General features: G+C 43.4%; 1 protein-coding gene across 1 annotated transcript; it reads left to right on the top strand.

Annotated features, from left to right (window-relative positions):
• Positions 1-384: 384 nt before the first annotated feature.
• Positions 385-17,105, top strand: alkbh7 (alkB homolog 7). The gene is made up of 4 exons (XM_028823491.2): positions 385-746; positions 3,856-4,029; positions 7,702-7,826; positions 16,616-17,105. Exons 1-4 carry the CDS (start codon positions 489-491, stop codon positions 16,746-16,748), a joined length of 690 nt encoding a protein of 229 aa, XP_028679324.2. The 5' UTR covers positions 385-488; the 3' UTR covers positions 16,749-17,105.
• The last annotated feature ends 589 nt before the right edge of the window (positions 17,106-17,694 follow it).

Below are 17,694 nucleotides of genomic sequence, written 5' to 3'. Positions count from 1 at the left end.
AGATTGATGGGAAAAATAGCAAATCAATCTAAAATTAAATCTGCAATACAACCGCGTGTGTAGTAAGTGAAGGAGTCTTGATACTCTCTGAATTTACTGTTTTGGTTAATCTTGGTGAACGGGATTGGTGAGCTTGTTGAGGTGAATTGTTCTGCATTGTATCTGTGAAACACTCAAGTATTTTCTAGTAGGAATGACTGCTGAGTGATTTTATGATGTGTGTAATCCAAATATTTTTGTTTTATTCTTATAAATGAACCCCGCCGTGCTGCTGCTGCGGCACTAAAGAAAAAAAAATCCCGTGCTGATGCCACATTGTGTGCATTGCCTGCCCCCTGCTGGCGCTCCGCTTCCATTACCGCATGCTGTCACTTTTACTACTCCTACCAGAATGCCTTTCGCGGTATATAAATGGCCGCTTTCAAAATGTCTTCATTGACGTAAAACAAGAGCTGCTTCACAGATATAGAAGGAGACTGCAGTCCAACATGAGATTTTGGTTTCTACGATGTTTGAACACACCATGTTTCACAGCTTTGCCCTGTATGCTTGGCGAAGCGACGGCACTCGCGGCGCGTGTTGCCCGGTCTTTTACGAGCACGCAAACGGCGAACCGGCGGGGCATTGCGGTCGGCGGCGCAGAAGTCCAAGAGGATTTCATCAGCGAAGAGGAAGAGCGGACTCTGCTGGAGGAGCTGGAGCCGGTTTTGAAGAGAAAGCACTACGAGTACGACCACTGGGACGACGTAAGCCTTCTAATTTCTGTGCGGTCTAATGTCAGACATGTGACGGTAGGAGGAGTATCCGGAAATGACGTAATGCGGTTGGCGTCTACTTGTCTCTTTTAATTGGCCGGTTTACTAGAAACCTGTAAAAAAAAAAAAAAAAAAAGCGCGAGTTCATTTACATGGAACCGCCCTTTTATCCAAACCCCGCCCTCCTATTTTAACCATAATACACTCCGAATAGTGCGGAGCGGCGTTACCACCCCTATGTTTTTCTGCTCTCGTGTACGTTTCTATGTTTTTGTCTCCTGAGTCTATGATTTTTTTCATCACAGTCATGTATTTCTTGTAGCACAATTTTTGAACTACAGTTAGGAGACCCGAGTTCGCTTCCCGGGTCCTCCCTGCGTGGAGTTTGCATGTTCTCCCCGTGTCTGCGTGGGTTTCCTCCGGGCGCTCCGGTTTCCTCCCACAGTCCAAAGACATGCAGTTTAGGTGGATTGGCGATCCTAAATTGGCCCTAGTGTGTGCTTGGTGTGTGTTTGTCCTGCGGTGGGTTGGCACCCTGCCCGGGATTGGTTCCTGCCTTGTGCCCTGTGTTGGCTGGGATTCAGCGGGTTGGAAAATGGATGGATGGAGTTTCTTGTGTATATAAATTTACTTTTTGTACATATTAACAAAAAATGATCAACTCTGTGCCTCTATGAAATGTAATTCCTAGTCTGTGCATAACCAAATTAACTTGGCGACTGTGATTGGTGACATGTGCCTTGACGTCACATCCTGCATAGTGCACATGCCTTAATGTTAATTAGTCAGTCACGTGCCGATAGCAAAAGCGGTCGTTAAATATCAACAGCTACTCTTGGAAACCACCAAAATCTGTCATCAAGGACGTTAAACAAGGACGGTGCCGTCAATGATGTTGTGAGAAACTGAAAAGGAACAAACCGGGACATTTAAAGTTAAAGTTGTTGATTTGAGTGAGAACGAGTTGTTTAATGTTCTGCACCCAAGCTTGAATTTGACATTTCCTGCTTATTAGGAATATGGAAGTTTTTTTGATGCTTAGATTTATTTGGCAGACATGTGCTGCTGTTATATTAATTAGAAACTTCCGCGTATACCTTATTAAACATGTCCATGTTTTTCTGTGTTTATTTAGTTATATGGTCTTATGATTTTCCTAAAACATGGGGCATTTTGATTTATTTCACTGATTTGTCAGTTCCTCAGGCCTTTTCTAACCTGCTTATACCTGAACAGGGTCATGGGGGGGTCTGCTGGAGCCTATCCCAGCTAGCATATAGTGGGCAAGGCCATCGTAGGACACACAAGAGATACACATCCACACACTAGATTAGATTCTTGAATTATGTCCAAAATACAGAGAGATTCACTCAAAAGAGGCCTTGAATAGATAGATAGATACTTTTTTAATCCCAAGGGGAAATTCACATACTCCAGCAGCGGCATACTGATAATAAACAATATTAAATTAAAGAGTGATAACAATGCAGGTATACAGACCGACAATAACTTTGTATAATGTTAACGTTTACCCCCCCCGGGTGGAATTGAAGAGTCACATAGTGTGGTGGAGGAACGATCTCCTCAGTCTGTCGCTGAAGCTGCTCCTCTGTCTGGAGATGATCCTGTTCAGTGGATGTAGTGGATTCTCCATGATTGACAGGAGTCTGCTCAGCGCCCGTTGCTCTGCCATGGATGTTAAACTGTCCAGCTCCGTGCCTACAATAGAGCCTGCCTTCCTCACCAGTTTGTCCAGGCGTGAGGCGTCCTTCTTCTTTATGCTGCCTCCCCAGCACACCACCGTGTAGAAGAGGGCGCTCGCCACAACTGTCTGATAGAACATCTGCAGCATCTTATTGCAAATGTTGAAGGACGCCAGCCTTGTAAGGAAGTATAGTTGGCTCTGTCCTCTCTTACACAGAACATCAGTATTGGCAGTCCAGTCTAATTTATCATCCAGCTGCACTCCCAGATATTTATAGGTCTGCACCCTCTGCACACACCTCTGATGATCATGGGGTCCATGAGGGGCCTGGTTACTGTCTGTCTGTATACCTGCATTGTTATCACTCTTTAATATTGTTTTTTATCAGTATGCTGCTGCTGGAGTATGTGAATTTCCCCTTGGGATTAATAAAGTATCTATCTATCTATCTATCTATCTATCTATCTATCTATCTATCTATCTATCTATCTATCTATCTATCTATCTATTCCTGAACGTATTGGCAAGCGTCTCGTTAGATAGCAGTAATTTCACGTTGGATGTTTTCCTTCCAATCTTCCACAGTGCAAGGCTTGTTCTGATAAACTTTTCCTTTGAGCAGACCCCAAAGGAAGTCTGGTGGTGTCAGATCTGGCGACCATGGTGGCCAAATGACCCTGTTTGCCAAAGAAGGACTCAGTTTCTGCCATGCTCCTTGCCAATGTGTGACACGTTGCTCCAACTTGCTGGAAGTCACCTTCCGTTAACTCACGATCATCCAGTTGATTCTGACGTCACTTAAATGAATTGGTGACCCAATAGGTTCACACCATAAAGACGTGCTGCTCAATACTGTACACCACCATCCTGATGAGAAGTCGAGTGACTGAGTGAAGGGGTACGGGCGGTAGGCACCCAGAAGTTGCAAACGGCTGTCCGGCACCTACCTCATCGCTCCGACGCAGGGGCATCACAGCTTGTGCTGAGGAGCACAATGCACGTTGTTTCATTCAGATTGCTTTGTCCTAGCAAGTTATTACAGAATATTCAGGGCCTCTTTCGAGTGAATCTCCTGGTGTTCCTCCATACACCAACAGGCCATCAGTGTAAATTTGAACATTTCTGGCTCAATGTATAAATTGAGGAACTCCTTTGTTTCTGAAGCCTCCTTGGACCCCTTCCCTTCCACCATCTCTTCTCTGCCTTCTTTTCTTTTAATTATTGATTGCTGACCAATCAGATCTCCCTCCAGGACTCCTGCTACTTAACACGTCGCTTGATATTCTCGTATGCTTTCTAGAAACTGACCTGCAAGGCCCCCTAAGTTCCACTCCCTGTCAATAATCTCGTTTCATGCCCAGTCTGTTCTTCTTGTTTTCTTCTTTATTTTTCCAGGCCATCCATGGGTACAGGGAAACTGAGCGGTCCCAATGGAATGAGAAGAATTCCAGGGTCCTCCAGAGAGTTCGAGATGTGGCCTTCCCTCTAGGGGCCAAACAGCTGCACCTAGTACACGTCTTAGACCTGCACAGGAAAGGCTACATTAAGGCCCATGTGGACAGTGTTAAGGTAATGGACCGATGGCCCACTTTGACCTTTACACCCTTGTGAGCACACAACAAAGGAGTGTGTGAATTAGAGATGGTGCATTCCAGAGAACACATCAAAGGAGAGCATCTTTTGCAAATTAAAATGAAAGTGCGGTTTCCTTGAAACTCGTCTACCTGTTTATGCTTTATTTTCAGAGAAGGTCATCGAGCAAGCGTCCATTTGGTCACCAAATCAAAGTTACTTCTTCTCAATCGGGATAGATATTTAAGTGCCACGTGAAATTGCATTCTAAAGTGAAGTGTGCAGTCAAGGCCAAAAGTTGTGAGAATGACACAGGTGTTGGTTTGTGTTTTTAGGTCTTTCTGTCAGATGTTTCTCTGGTGTACTGAAGTAGAATTACAAGCAGTTCAGAAGTTTCAAAGGCTTTTATTGACAATGACATTACGTTTATGCAAAGAGTCAATAGTTGCAGTGTTAACCCTTCTTTCTTTATCAAGACCTCTGCAATTCACCCTGGCAGGCTGTCAGTCAACTTCTGGGCCAAATCCGGACTGATGGCAGCCCATTCTTGCAGAATCAAAGCTGGGAGTTTGTCAGAATTGGTGGATTTTTGTTTGTCCACCCGCCTCTTGAGGACTAACCACAAGTTCTCAATGGGATTAAGGTCTGGGGAGTTTCCTGGCCATGGACCCCAAATTTTGATGTTTTCAGTTCTCACTTCTGCCTTATGGCCTGGTGCTCCATCATGTTGGTCACCAAACTGTTCTTGGATGGTTGGGAGAAGTTGCTCTCGGAGGATGTTTTGGTTCCCATTCTTTATTCATGGCTCAGGATCGGGGCACCAGCAGTGCAGAGTTTGTTCAGGAATGGCAGCAGGCAGGTGTGAGTGAGGTGAAGACTTTTGGAGGATGGCCTGGTGGGTGTCAAGAAGGGCAGCAAAGAAGATAAGAAAAACATCAGGGATAGACTGATATTCTGGGACTGGACTGCTGGGGTCAAGTCATTTTCTCTGATGAATCCCCTTTCTGATTGTTTGGGGCGTCCGGAGAAGAAAAGTTGAGTGGCGCTACCATCAGTCCTGTGACAGGCCAACAATAGAGCATCCTGACACTATTCACGTGTGGAGTTGCTTCTCAGCCCAGGCAGTGGGCTCACTCACAGAACACAGCCATGAATAAAGAATGGGACCAAAATATCTTCCGAGAGCAACTTCTCCCGACCATCCAAGAACAGTTTGGTGACCAACATGATGGAGCGCCGGATCATAAGGCAAAAGTGATAACTATGTGGCTTGGGGAACAGAACATCAAAATTTTGGGTCCATGGCCAAGAAACTCCCCAGACCTTAATCCCAGGCGGGTGGACAAACAAAACCCCACAAATTCTGAGAAACTCCAAGCATTGATTATGCAAGAATGGGCTACCATCGGTCAGGATTTGGCCCAGAAGTTGATTGATAGCCTGCCAGGGCGAATTGCAGAGGTCTTGAAAAAGAAAGAAGGGCCAACACTGCAGATATGGACCCTGCGAACCCACAATGTCTGCTTCAGAAGGAAGTGCTTTGCAGTGTGAGCTAATAGTAGTCCTCCTAGTCTTGGCCTGTGTTGGCGGAAGGTGGAGCGCTCCCTGGTGACGTCAGCTGAATGCTTTCTCTCTCAGCCTCCACCCATTCTGCACAGCATTGCCACCACACTGTACTGGTCCACAGTGAAACTCTCGTCCTCATTGCCAAGTGCCGTGGAGAGCTGCTGGCCGTCAGCTGCAAACCCACAATGTGAGCATCAGAAGTGGTCTCCTTGCAGCAAGAGCTAATGGGAGAACTCCTCGTCTTTGTTCGCAGAAACCACTTTTGAACACCCCAAGCAGGGCGTTTCCTGGTGATGTCCGTCCCCCCCACCGTCGGCGCCACCAGTTATGCACAGCGTCACTACACTGCACCCGTCCACAGTGAAAATCCCATCCTCGTCACCAAGTGACTTGTCATAGACTTCCACCATGGAGCATCTCGGTTCACAGATTCGCACTGTGGTGAAGTGCTGCTGGTGGTCAGCCCAAAAACCTATGACATCTGGTTCAAAAGCGGACTCCTTGCAGCGTGAGCTAAGAGGAGAATCGTCAAGTCCTGGATGAGCAGAAACCGCTTTTGAGCACTGAAGGTGAAGCGCTTCCTGGGGACGACAGCTGAGGTCTCTCTCTGTACCCCATCACCTTTTCTGTGAAACTCCACCACTACCCTGCAAGCTGAATGTAAGGAGAAGGTTCAGATTGTACTGAAACTTTGGCATTGAGTTTTTGGCTTTGATTCCTGCCTATAGAATACATGTGTGTGAATGAGAGGGAGGTCAGTGGAGTGGTGAGGATGAGGAGAGTAGAGTTGGTGAAGGTGGATGAGTTTAAATACCTGGAATCAACAGTACAGAGTAATGGGGATTGAGGAAGTGAGGTGAAGAAGAGAGTACAGGAAGGGTGGAGTGGGTGGAGAAGAGTGTCAGGAGTGATTTGTGACAGACAAGTGAAAGGGAAGGTCCACAGGACGGTAGTGAGACCAGCTATGTTATATGAGTTAGAGACAGTGGCACAGGAGACAGAACTGGAGGTGGCAGAGGTAAAGATGCTAAGATTTGCATTGGGTGTGAGGAGGATGGACAGGATTAGAAATGAGGACATTAGAGGGTCAGCGCAGATTGGGAGACAAAGTCAGAGAGGCGAGATTGTGTTGGTTTGGACATGTGCAGAGGAGAGATGCTGGGTAAAATGAGAGAAGGGTGCTAAGGATAGAGTTGCCAGGCAAGGGGAACAGAGGAAGGCCTAAGACGAGGTTTATGGATGTGGTGAGAGAGGACATGCAGGTGATGGGTGTGACAGAACAAGATGACAAGGACAGAAAGAGACGGAAAAAGATGAGGAGACCCTTAATGAAGGCAGTCAAAAGACGACGAAGAAGAAGAAGAATATTGTAATTGTTCTGTATGTGGATTTATTGGCCTTGATTTCCTTATTATGTTCTAAGGTACTGTTCATTGTTTCTGAACTGGATTTATATAGTTTACCATTGCCTATTTTAGAATATTCACATTTTTTGGAAAAAAATATTTAAATATGAAAGAACTTTGTTTGGATTGACATGGATCAGAAGTTTATGGTTTCCCTCTTCTAAATCCTTAGCCCCATTTTTGGGCCTATGCGGGAGGGAAGCCTGCCATCTGAGTATGTGTCTTGGGTGTCTTGGGTGAGGCTTATTCAGTAGGCCCAAACCTGTAAGAGGGCATGTCAGGCCTTCTGTGTGGGTTTTCATGAGGCCTGCTACCCTTCTGCGTTTAGTTGCGGCAGGAATTCACAACAGTTACAGCCACACTGCACGAATTGTGATTTGTCATACGTGTCAGTTTTCGAATGCCGTTTCTATAAAGTCTTTGGTGTCCAACACTGTTGTCTCTTAACAACTGTAAGAAAGCTAAACAGGATGACACCCCAACCATGTGCCATGTCAGTGTCCGAGTTCCCTTGGCTTATAGTGTCCATCAATCTTAGTAGTGGAGTGTGATGTAGAGTAGGACTTCAGGGATCTTCAAATCTCAACTTGATGTTATTTTGGAGAATATCAGTGAATAGGATGGATTAGGTTGTTGGCATCAGTGGCCTGTTTTCTTCACAATTGTTCTAATGGGTCTAATGTTCTGTGATTTACAGTTCTGTGGCAGCACAATTGCAGGCATCTGCCTCCTGTCTTCCAGTGTGATGCGCCTGATCAGCGAAAAAAACCCAACTGACGTGGTGGACTTGCTGCTGCCAAGACGCTGTCTCTACATTCTCAGGTAAGCTGGGCTTCCACATTTGTTTTACCTTCTTCATTCAGTCTGTACTTATCGTTTGTTGCTTGTGTGACATGAAAACGAAGACTTTTCAAAATGAACCGTTGCATTGTGAACAAGTGTAAGACAAAGAATTTTGAAAACGCTGACTAATCATGCCCTGATTGCTTTGTGCTTATTATGTGGCTCTTCTCTAATTGGATCCACTTCATTACAATGTTTCATACCCTGACTGGTCATCCTTCACAAAAGAAAACGGTATTTCAACATAGCCGACATTGATTTTGGAGTGTCGAGTGGGAATTTGTGCCATTCAGCCAAAAAAGCATTTCTGAGGTCAGGTTACTGATGTTGGATAAGAACATCTGGCACACAGTCTTCATCATTCCACTTCATCCCAAAGGCATTCAGTAGGGTTCAGGTCAGGGCTCTGTGAACGCCACTCCAGTAACTCCATGTCTTTGTGCACAGGGGCACAGTCGTGCTGGAACAGGAAAGGTTCTTCATCAACTGTTGCCACAAAGTTGTAAGCGTGCTTAAATGTCTGCTGTGGAATTAAGAGGACCCTTCACTGGAACCAAGGAGTCTACGCTAAACTCTGCCATCATCCATCCTCAATCAAATTTGACAGTAGGCGCTATGCTGTCTGGGAGGTTGTGGTCTCCTGCCTTCCACCAAACCCAGATTTGTCCATCAGACTGCCAGATCATGAAGTGTGATGCGTTACTCCAGAGAATGCGTTTCCACTGCTCCAGAGTCCAGTGGCGGCATGAGTTACACTACTCCAGTCGACACTGTGCAATGCAATCTTAGGCTCGGCCATGGAAACCAGTGTTGTGACGCTCCTGATGTGCCGTTCTTGTGCCAGTGTTGCTTCCAGAGGCAGTCCAGAACTCTGTTGTGAGTGATGCCACAGAGGAGAGGCCATTTAGGCCACTCAGTATGTGCGTCTTGGGAACTGTACGTCTGACATTGTGGTCAGCAACACAGGAGCGCCACAAGGGACTGTACTTTCTCCGATCCTGTTCAGCCTATATACATCGGACTTCCAACACAACTTGGAGTCGTGCCACATGCAAAAGTTCGCTGATGACACTGCTATCGTGGGCTGCATCAGGAGTGGGCAGGAGGAGGAGTACAGGAACCTCATCAAGGACTTTGTTAAATGGTGCGACTCAAACCACCTACAACTGAACACCAGCAAAACCAAGGAGCTGGTGGTGGATTTTAGGAGGCCCAGACCCCTCATGGACCCCGTGATCGTCAGAGGTGACTGTGTGCAGAGGGTGCAGACCTATAAATATCTGGGAGTGCAGCTGGATGATAAATTAGACTGGACTGCCAATACTGATGCTCTGTGCAAGAGAGGACAGAGCCGGTTAAACTTCCTTAGAAGACTGGCATCCTTCAACATCTGCAATAAGATGCTGCAGATGTTCTATCAGACGGTTGTGGCGAGCGCCCTCTTCTACGCGGTGGTGTGCTGGGGAGGCAGCATAAAGAAGAAAGACGCCTCACGCCTGGACAAACTGGTGAGGAAGGCAGGCTCTATTGTAGGCACGGAGCTGGACAGTTTAACATCTGTGGCAGAGCGACGGGCGCTGAGCAGACTCCTGTCAATCATGGAGAATCCACTGGAGCCACTGAACAGGATCATCTCCAGACAGAGGAGCAGCTTCAGCGACAGACTACTGTCACCATCCTGCTCCACTGACAGACTGAGGAGATCGTTCCTCCCCCAAACTATGCGACTTTTCAATTCCACCCGGGGGGGTAAACGTTAACATTATATAAAGTTATTGTCTGTTATACCTGCATTATTATCAATCTTTAATTTAATACTGTTTTTTTTTTTTTTGTATCAGTAAGGTGCTGCTGGAGTATGTGAATTTCCCCTTGGGATTAATAAAGTATCTATCTATCTATCTATCTATCTATCTATCTATCTATCTATCTATCTATCTATCTATCTATCTATCTATCTATCTATCTATCTATCTATCTATCTATCTATCTATCTATCTATCTATCTATCTATCTATCTATCTATCTATCTATCTATCTATCTATCTATCTTTTTGCACCCTTCAGCACTTAGTAGCTCCGCTGTGTGAATTTCTGTTCTTTAGAACTTCATAGCTGAGTTGTTTTTGCTCCTCAACATTTCAGCTTCATAATAATAACACTTACAATTGACCGGGGCAGATCTAGCAGAGCAGAAATTTCACATACGAACCTGTAGCAAAGGTGGCATCCTATGACAGTGCCACGTTTAAAGTGACTGAGTTCTTCTGTGCAACCCGTTCAACTGAGATTGTATGACTATGCGGTTGGTTTGAGGCTCTGGCTGAAATGCCTCACCTCAGTCATTGGAGGGGTTGTGTAATTTCAAAATTGTGCAGCCCTTCTTGTCTCTTTAAAGAATCTATGAATTGGTAAATATTTGGGAATAAAGTAGCACAAGTTTCCTGAAATCCCTGTACAATACAATACAGTTTATTCTCGTGTAGCCCAAAATCACACAAGAAGTGCCGCAATCGGCTTTAACAGGCCTTGCCTCTTGACAACCCCCCAGCCTTGACTCTCTAAGAAGACAAAGGAAAAACTCCCAAAAAAACCCTAGTAGGGAAAAAAAATGGAAGAAACCTCGGGAAAGGCAGTTCAAAGAGAGACCCCTTTCCAGGTAGGGTGGGAGTGCAGTGGGTGTCAAAAAGAAGGGGGTCAATACAACACAATACACAGAACAGAACAATCCTCAATACAGTATAAAAAAATGTACAAGTACGGAGCAGAATTTAACAGTAGATGATATCACATAATAGGATTTGTTGTAGTATTTCGTATTTTATTCTGGTTTATTCTCTCTTATTCTAGATCAATACTTTTTATTTAGTGTATTATTTGTATTCAATGTTGTATATGCCCTGTTGTTCATTTTGAATTTCTATGAAGTGCTTTGGGCATGGGAAAGGCACACTATTAATAAAATGTATTATTGTTGTTATCATCATCATCATATTTGTTGGCTAGCCTATGTTGACTTCTTTTGGCTGCTCCTGTTAGGGGTTGCCACAGCGGATCATCTTCTTCCATATCTTCCTGTCATCGTCATCTTGTTCTGTCACCCCCATCACCTCCATGTCCTCTCTCGCCACATCCATAAACCTCCTCTTAGGCCTTCCTCTTCTCCTGTTTCCTGGCAGCTCTATCCTTAGCATCCTTCTCCCAATATACCCCTCATCTCTCCTCTGCACATGTCCAAACCAACGCAATCTCGCCTCTCTGACTTTGTCTCCCAACCGTCCAACTTGAGCTGACCCTCTAATGTCCTCATTTCTAATCCTGTCCATCCTCGTCACATCCAATGCCAATCTTAACATCTTTAACTCTGCCACCTCCAGCTCTGTCTCCTGTTTTGTAGTCAGCGCCACCGTCTCCAGCCCATATAACACAGCTCTCACTAACTTCCTGTAGACCTTCCCTTTCACTCTTGCTGACACCTGTCTGTCACAAATCACTCCTGACACTCTTCTCCACCCTGCCTGCACTCTTTTTTTTTCACCTTTCTTCCACAATCCCCGTTACTCCGGACCAGGGGTGGGCAATGTCCGTCCTGGAGAGCCGCAGTGGCTGCAGGTTTTTGTTCCAACCCAGTTTCTTAATGAGAAGTCAATTACTGCTGATGAAGTGACATTTTGATGCTTCATTTTAGTGGTCTCACTTACTAAGGTTCCCCACCCTTAATTGCTTATTTCAGTCTTAAACAGCTGCATTCACTGTTTTAATGGCTCCTTAGTAGCAATAAGATGTAAATGACAAACCAGTCAGTAGTTCACCATCTAGCTCGTTTTGATTTACATCTCTGTGTGTTCATCATGCACTGTTTGATTTATTAAAACACTTAATAGAAAATGTGACAGATTGAAAATTATCCATTTTAGGCTTCAAATCATTTTCTTGGAAAGGAAAAAAAAATCTACGATATAAGAACCTTACATTGCAGTCTAACAATCCATAAAAATAAATAAGGTCTGAGATTGGAAAGGATTGGTATATACGTAATTAAGGAATTGGGTTGGAATGAAAACCTGTCGCCACTGGGGCTCTCCAGGAATGACGTTGCTCACCCCTGCTCCAGACTAGCTGCGAGTTTTAATATTTGTATTTTGGCGACCTCTGCTGGCCGTAAGTCAGAATGCAGCGCTAAAACGGCGCGCGATGTTGGGAACGCGTCTGCTACATCCGCCGTCAGTTTAGGCGGGAAGTTCAGTTCTGTAGCTGAGTGGAGACGCACCAGTTCAGTGAGCGGCTTAAAAGGAATCGGAGTTCATATTCCGTTGTTCGCTTTTACCAAAGCGTTATATGTAAGTAAATATTTTGTATATTGTTGTGTCTTTCATGAAAAAATTACCGTTTTACCAAAGCTAATGTTGAAATAATAAAGAAGACGGCGTTTACAATGCAGGATTACTGCCAGCTGATTATATAATGTGATGTACGTTTGTGGTGTGGACGTTCATTGTGGTTTGATTTTTTATGATCTTTTCATTTCTCATTTGTGGACGGAGCAATTCCCCACCGGCAATTGATCCAACCAGAGATTATTTATTTGTCCAACTCTGGTTAACGAACACGGCCGGCGGAGGTACGGAGCTATCACCATTACTGTAAACCACCTTGAAACTGGCGTGTTAAATACCTAGTGCTGCAAAGAGATGTATTACCGTAACTTGTAACTTGTTTGTAGGTCACTTGGCATACTCGATTCTTTTTATAGAAATGTAAAGTGGAAAAAAAAAGTTTCTATTTGTTTTCCGAAATGTCGCGTCTCAGACGTGACATTTTCCGAGTGACACGTTTCCTTTGAAAGCATCTTTGAGGAGTGGCCCACTGTAGTCATAAAGAATTTGAAGCCAGCATGTAACTGGTATTCGTGTTTAAGGTCGTATCGGTCTGATAAATTATTTTTGATGAATTTTGCAGATTCAGGAGCGATGTCCTCACAGGTGGCACAGTGGTAGTGCTGCTGCTTTGCAGTAAGGAGACTGTGGAAGATTGTAGGTTCGTTTCCCGGTTCCTCCCTGCGTGGATAGCACTTTGAGTACTGAGAAAAGCGCTATATAAATGTAATGAATTATTATTATAGGTGTAGTATATTGTAAGTCTGTTGAGCAATTGGGGGTTCCGTAGTAATAAGGAATTATGGGTACAGGCGAGCAATAGGAAGTACAGTAGATTGTCATGTTAATATGGTACAGTGACGTGTACTCAGCGACGACCTTTAGTAAAAAGAACCTGTTACAGTTTATCACTTGAAGGTGTCTCCGTCTTTCTCCTTTTTGTGACTGCAGTGTTATCGCCTACAGATATAACAACACGAAAATGAACGTCAATGGCAAAGGGCTATCATGTGGCTTCGACACCCGCCGTTCAGCTTCTCGGACTCTCTCGCTGTGCTGAGGTGCTGCGAGCTACGTTATGCCAAATTTGAATTGTTTTAAAAATTATAATATTTTTAATTTTTTTTAAAAGATAGTATTTAAATAAGGCACAGAAAGAGCATGCAATTATTTAGATTCATGCCTAACTTTTTTGTGTTATTATTATTATATAATGTTAAAATAAAAGGTGTCGCCCAGACTAAAGTGCCGCCTTAGTCGATTATAATAATAATAGTTCTTTGCATTTATATAGCGCTTTTCTCAGTACTCAAAGCGCTCAGCGATTGTAGGTTTAGGGCCGAACAGAACAGAGGCTCTGTTGGCGTTTAGGGGATTCGAACCGGCAACCTTACGATTGCCAGTGCAGATTCCTAGCCTCAGAGCCACCACTCCGCCTAAATCATCTTGTCTCTTCACCTCACACCACTCCTCCCCTACATTACCGAATTAATTATATAGTAAATATTATAAATTATAAGCAATTCTTACCCTGCCCTCGTCCCCCCTGCTAGGGTGAATCCCAAAACCGGTATAATTGTGTATTATATGCCCAAGCATAATGGCCATTCTCTTTTGTTTAATGTCTGCTTTGTCTCATCATTAGAGATGGATCAGGGCATGGGAAAAAAACATTTTCGCAAATAAATATATTTGTTTCTCTATCAAATAACGGCACATTTTTTTTAAATTGAATTTTACATTTCACATTTTTTATATGATTTGCAGAACCAAATTAAGCCTGTAAAAGATTTTGGTGCCCCCATATATATGAGCTGCACTCACTCTCAGTGGATGACTGAACGGGACAGCCGACAAAACCAAGACTAGAACTATCACGTGGAACGTGCGGCAGTTACCAGATTCTAATTTTGTTGTATTCCTAAGATTAATATATATCATTAACCTCTATTATTAATATTTTATATATATGGGCGGCACGGTGGCGCAGTGGGTAGCGCTGTCGCCTCGCAGTTGGGAGACCTGGGGACCTGGCTTCGCTTCCTGCGTGGAATTTGCATGTTCTCCCCGTGTTTGCGTGGGTTTCCTCCCACAGTCCAAAGACATGCAGGTTAGGTGGATTGGCGATTCTAAATTGGCCCTAGTGTGTGCTTGGTGTGTGTGTGTGTGCGTATGTGTGTGTGTGTGCGTATGTGTGTGTGTGGCCTGTGGTGGGTTGGCACCCTGCCCTGGATTGGTTCCTGCCTTGTGCCCTGTGTTGGCTGGGATTGGCTCCTGCAGACCCCCGTCACCCTGTGTTCGGATTCAGCGGGTTCAAAAATGGATGGATGAATATATATATATATATATATATATATATATATATATATATATATATATATACTGTATATTCTTAACTCCAGTGTCATGTTTCTGTGCCCAATGCTGACTCTTTCCATGTGTGGAGAGGCTTGCTAGCTGCCAGCTCCAATTTCTCAAGTGATCTCCATCCATCCATCCATTATCCAACCTGCTATATCCTAACTACAGGGTCATGGAGCCAATCCCAGCCAACACAGGGCACAAGGCAGGAAACAAACCCTGGGGAGGGCGCCAACCCACCGCAGTATATATGTAGGAAAAAATTACGTGGGGGAGGTGGCTAAGTCAGTGTGATCAGGAGGGGGGGGGGGGTGGGGGGTATTGGGTGTACAGTTTATTTATTATGAACCTTTTCTTCTTAAGTTTGCATATGCTGGATTTATGTCCAAGTGTCTGTTGATGGCGTTCTCATTTGATAGCCAAGATTCGGCCAGCTCTCTGACACTGTTAGTACTGGCCTTAAATTTTACTGGCCGAAACTTAAGAAGAACATGTTTATAATACATATACTGTACACCCAATACCCCCCCCCCTCCTGATCACACTGACTTAGCCACTCCCCCACCCTCCCCATAATTTTTTGCTATATGTTGCCTTTGATTGTTGTAAGTCTAAGCATTATCCTCTGATGAAGACCCCTGGCAGGGGTTGAAAGCTCAGGAATAAAAACTACTTTATTATACGTGATTCATTTTTCTCCCTTTGTGGATCTCCAGCTGCAAATATATATATATATAATATAATATAATAAATGTGGGGACCACTTTTTGCGGAGCCTGGTTCCACTGCACCACTTGCAGTTTTGCTCCATATGGTTTATAGTAAATGGAAAATTTCTGTGGTGCTTCCCTTCCCTTGTTTCCCTAAGCATGTGCTTATTTTGCTTACTGGTTAATCCAACTCTGATGATTTGTGATGCTCCTTTAAGCATCTTGGTGCATTTAATACATGACATTCATGGACAAACTCAGCGCATTCACTTTTGCTTTTTGCACAAACCCTGTGCATTGTGTTTGTTTCCAAAGTCCCTTATTGATTGCTAATGTACTATTATATGCATTGAGTCTGTTAACGTCAGGTTCATTTTTTAGCTTATTTTACTGACCTGTTGTGTTAGAATATTTGCCTGAAGAATGGATGCTCCTATAGCTTTTTGTGGACAGGTGGTCATCAATGTGTGACTTTACTCCGACCGAAAAAATGCTTTTGCAGCAAGTGTGGAACTGCTGTAGTCAGTTAGCTTTGTGAGCCTTCTGGCTCGGTCATGCTTTTTCACTTCAGCCCACAAATGAGATCTTTTAATAGACTGAAGAGGTTCATCTTGCTTAGGACCTCAGAGGAAAGCCTGTGCTTTATTGTAGAGATTGCTTTTCCATACACACGTTTTTGCTGCTAACGATTTTTTTATAATGTAATGTAATGATCAGAGCTGTGCAGTGTTTTGTACAGTCAGAGCAAAACTTGCCATGATTTTGTTTTCAGTAGTTTTAACAATAGAACCTAACCTTTTAATCATATTTTCAGTGCCTTTGTACGCTGGATGAGGTATATTGTAAACTCCTAAATCATTCTGAGCTTTTAATTTTTGTACACCGTTGCCTTCCATTTGTAATAAACATTCATTTCACCTATTTGGGTCACTTTGCACTTTTCTTTTGACATTGATTTCCTTTTAAAAGATTGTCGGTATCAGAGTTTACCACTTACATGCATTTACTTCTTTGGGGGACACATTTATCCAAGGTGACTTACAACATTTATGATACAATTGATTACATTTCTTTTGGTTTTACAATTGGAGCACAGGCAGGTCAAGTGAGTGTCAGTTGTGGGATCTGAACCCACAAGCTCAGGGTTTGAAGTCCCAAGCCCTAACTACTTCACCACACTTCCACTTTCTGAAAACCTAAGAACTGATCAGACAAGAATTTCTAACTAAGCCAACAGAATAAACATGTAATGAAAAATATATTTAAAGAGCAAAATAAGACTGCTTGATATTTTATATTATCTTTAATTTGTTTACTGCAGGGATGAGGCTCGTTACAACTATACTCACGAGATTCTGAAGGACGAGGAGTCATATTTCAATGATGTAAAGATTAATCGTGATCGTCGAATATCTGTCATCTGTCGCAACCTTTCAGAAGATCATGCAGAGTGAAGATGCATGTAGAACTGTGGTGAACTATACAAGGGAGGATGGGGCAACTGTTAAGGTGACTCAGGAAACAATGTGGCAGCTTGGCTAAATAAGCTTTCAACTGCATTTCATAAAAGATGCAAAACTGTGGTTTTTAAAAGATCTACTAAATTAAATCTATAATCTATCTATCCATTCTATTCTCAAAAATAATGGGAATAGACGTGTGACTTATTTTTAAGTGTATTAAAAGGGGTTCACTGGTGCTCTGTCTAGAGTTGTTTCTGCCTCGTATGTACAGTTACTCACTTAGGCACTGTCTCCCCATAACCCTGAAGTGAATAAGCAAGTTACAAAATGGTTAGATGGATGGATAGATTAGTAAAGTATGCATATTCTGCCAGTTGTCCATTAGGATTTTCTCTGGGCAGTCTAGTTTTTCTCTTGCATCCCAGAGATGTGCTGGTTAGCTTAACTGGCCTGATATGAATGAATGAGTTTTCTTGTACTGTATGTGTACTGCAATAGAATGGTACCTCATCCAGGGATGGTTTGTGCCTTGTGCTCTGTGCTGCTACCTGTTAATTAGGTTTTAAACAAAAACTATGAATGGATAGTTAATTATGATATCAGATTATTAATGTAAGTAAATTAAGTGGATTGAGACATCCTTTGATAAATTATCTTTAAGAAAAGAATATTAATTGTGTTCCTGAAACTTTTCCTATTACACTATACTTCAGAGGCCTAACCTTGCAGTAATAAGTGCAAGGAAGCATCCCTGGATGGGATTCAAGTCCATCACAAGGCACATTCCGCATAAGTGGTACCCAAGTTATTATTCATCTAAACAAAAAAAGTCTTATTTCATTAAACATCTCTTTTTTAAAATAATTTCTATATTTTCTTGGCCAGAAAGCCATTAAAAAGAAATGACGTTCTAACCATTAGCTGGGTGAGAGCAACT

This window comes from Erpetoichthys calabaricus, chromosome 17 (genome assembly GCF_900747795.2).
Source record: "Erpetoichthys calabaricus chromosome 17, fErpCal1.3, whole genome shotgun sequence".
In the NCBI taxonomy this organism is placed as follows: domain Eukaryota; kingdom Metazoa; phylum Chordata; class Cladistia; order Polypteriformes; family Polypteridae; genus Erpetoichthys; species Erpetoichthys calabaricus.
This window is presented reverse-complemented; position numbering and strand designations above follow the sequence as displayed.

What these genes read in the sequence shown, in the direction of transcription:
- alkbh7 (XM_028823491.2), top strand. Translation starts at nt 489, where the DNA reads ATGAGATTTTGGTTTCTACGATGTTTGAACACACCATGTTTCACAGCT. An exon ending in AGTACGACCACTGGGACGAC is followed by an intron (nt 747 to 3,855) that starts GTAAGCCTTCTA and finishes TTATTTTTCCAG; the next exon opens with GCCATCCATGGGTACAGGGA. An exon ending in CGCTGTCTCTACATTCTCAG is followed by an intron (nt 7,827 to 16,615) that starts GTAAGCTGGGCT and finishes TGTTTACTGCAG; the next exon opens with GGATGAGGCTCGTTACAACT.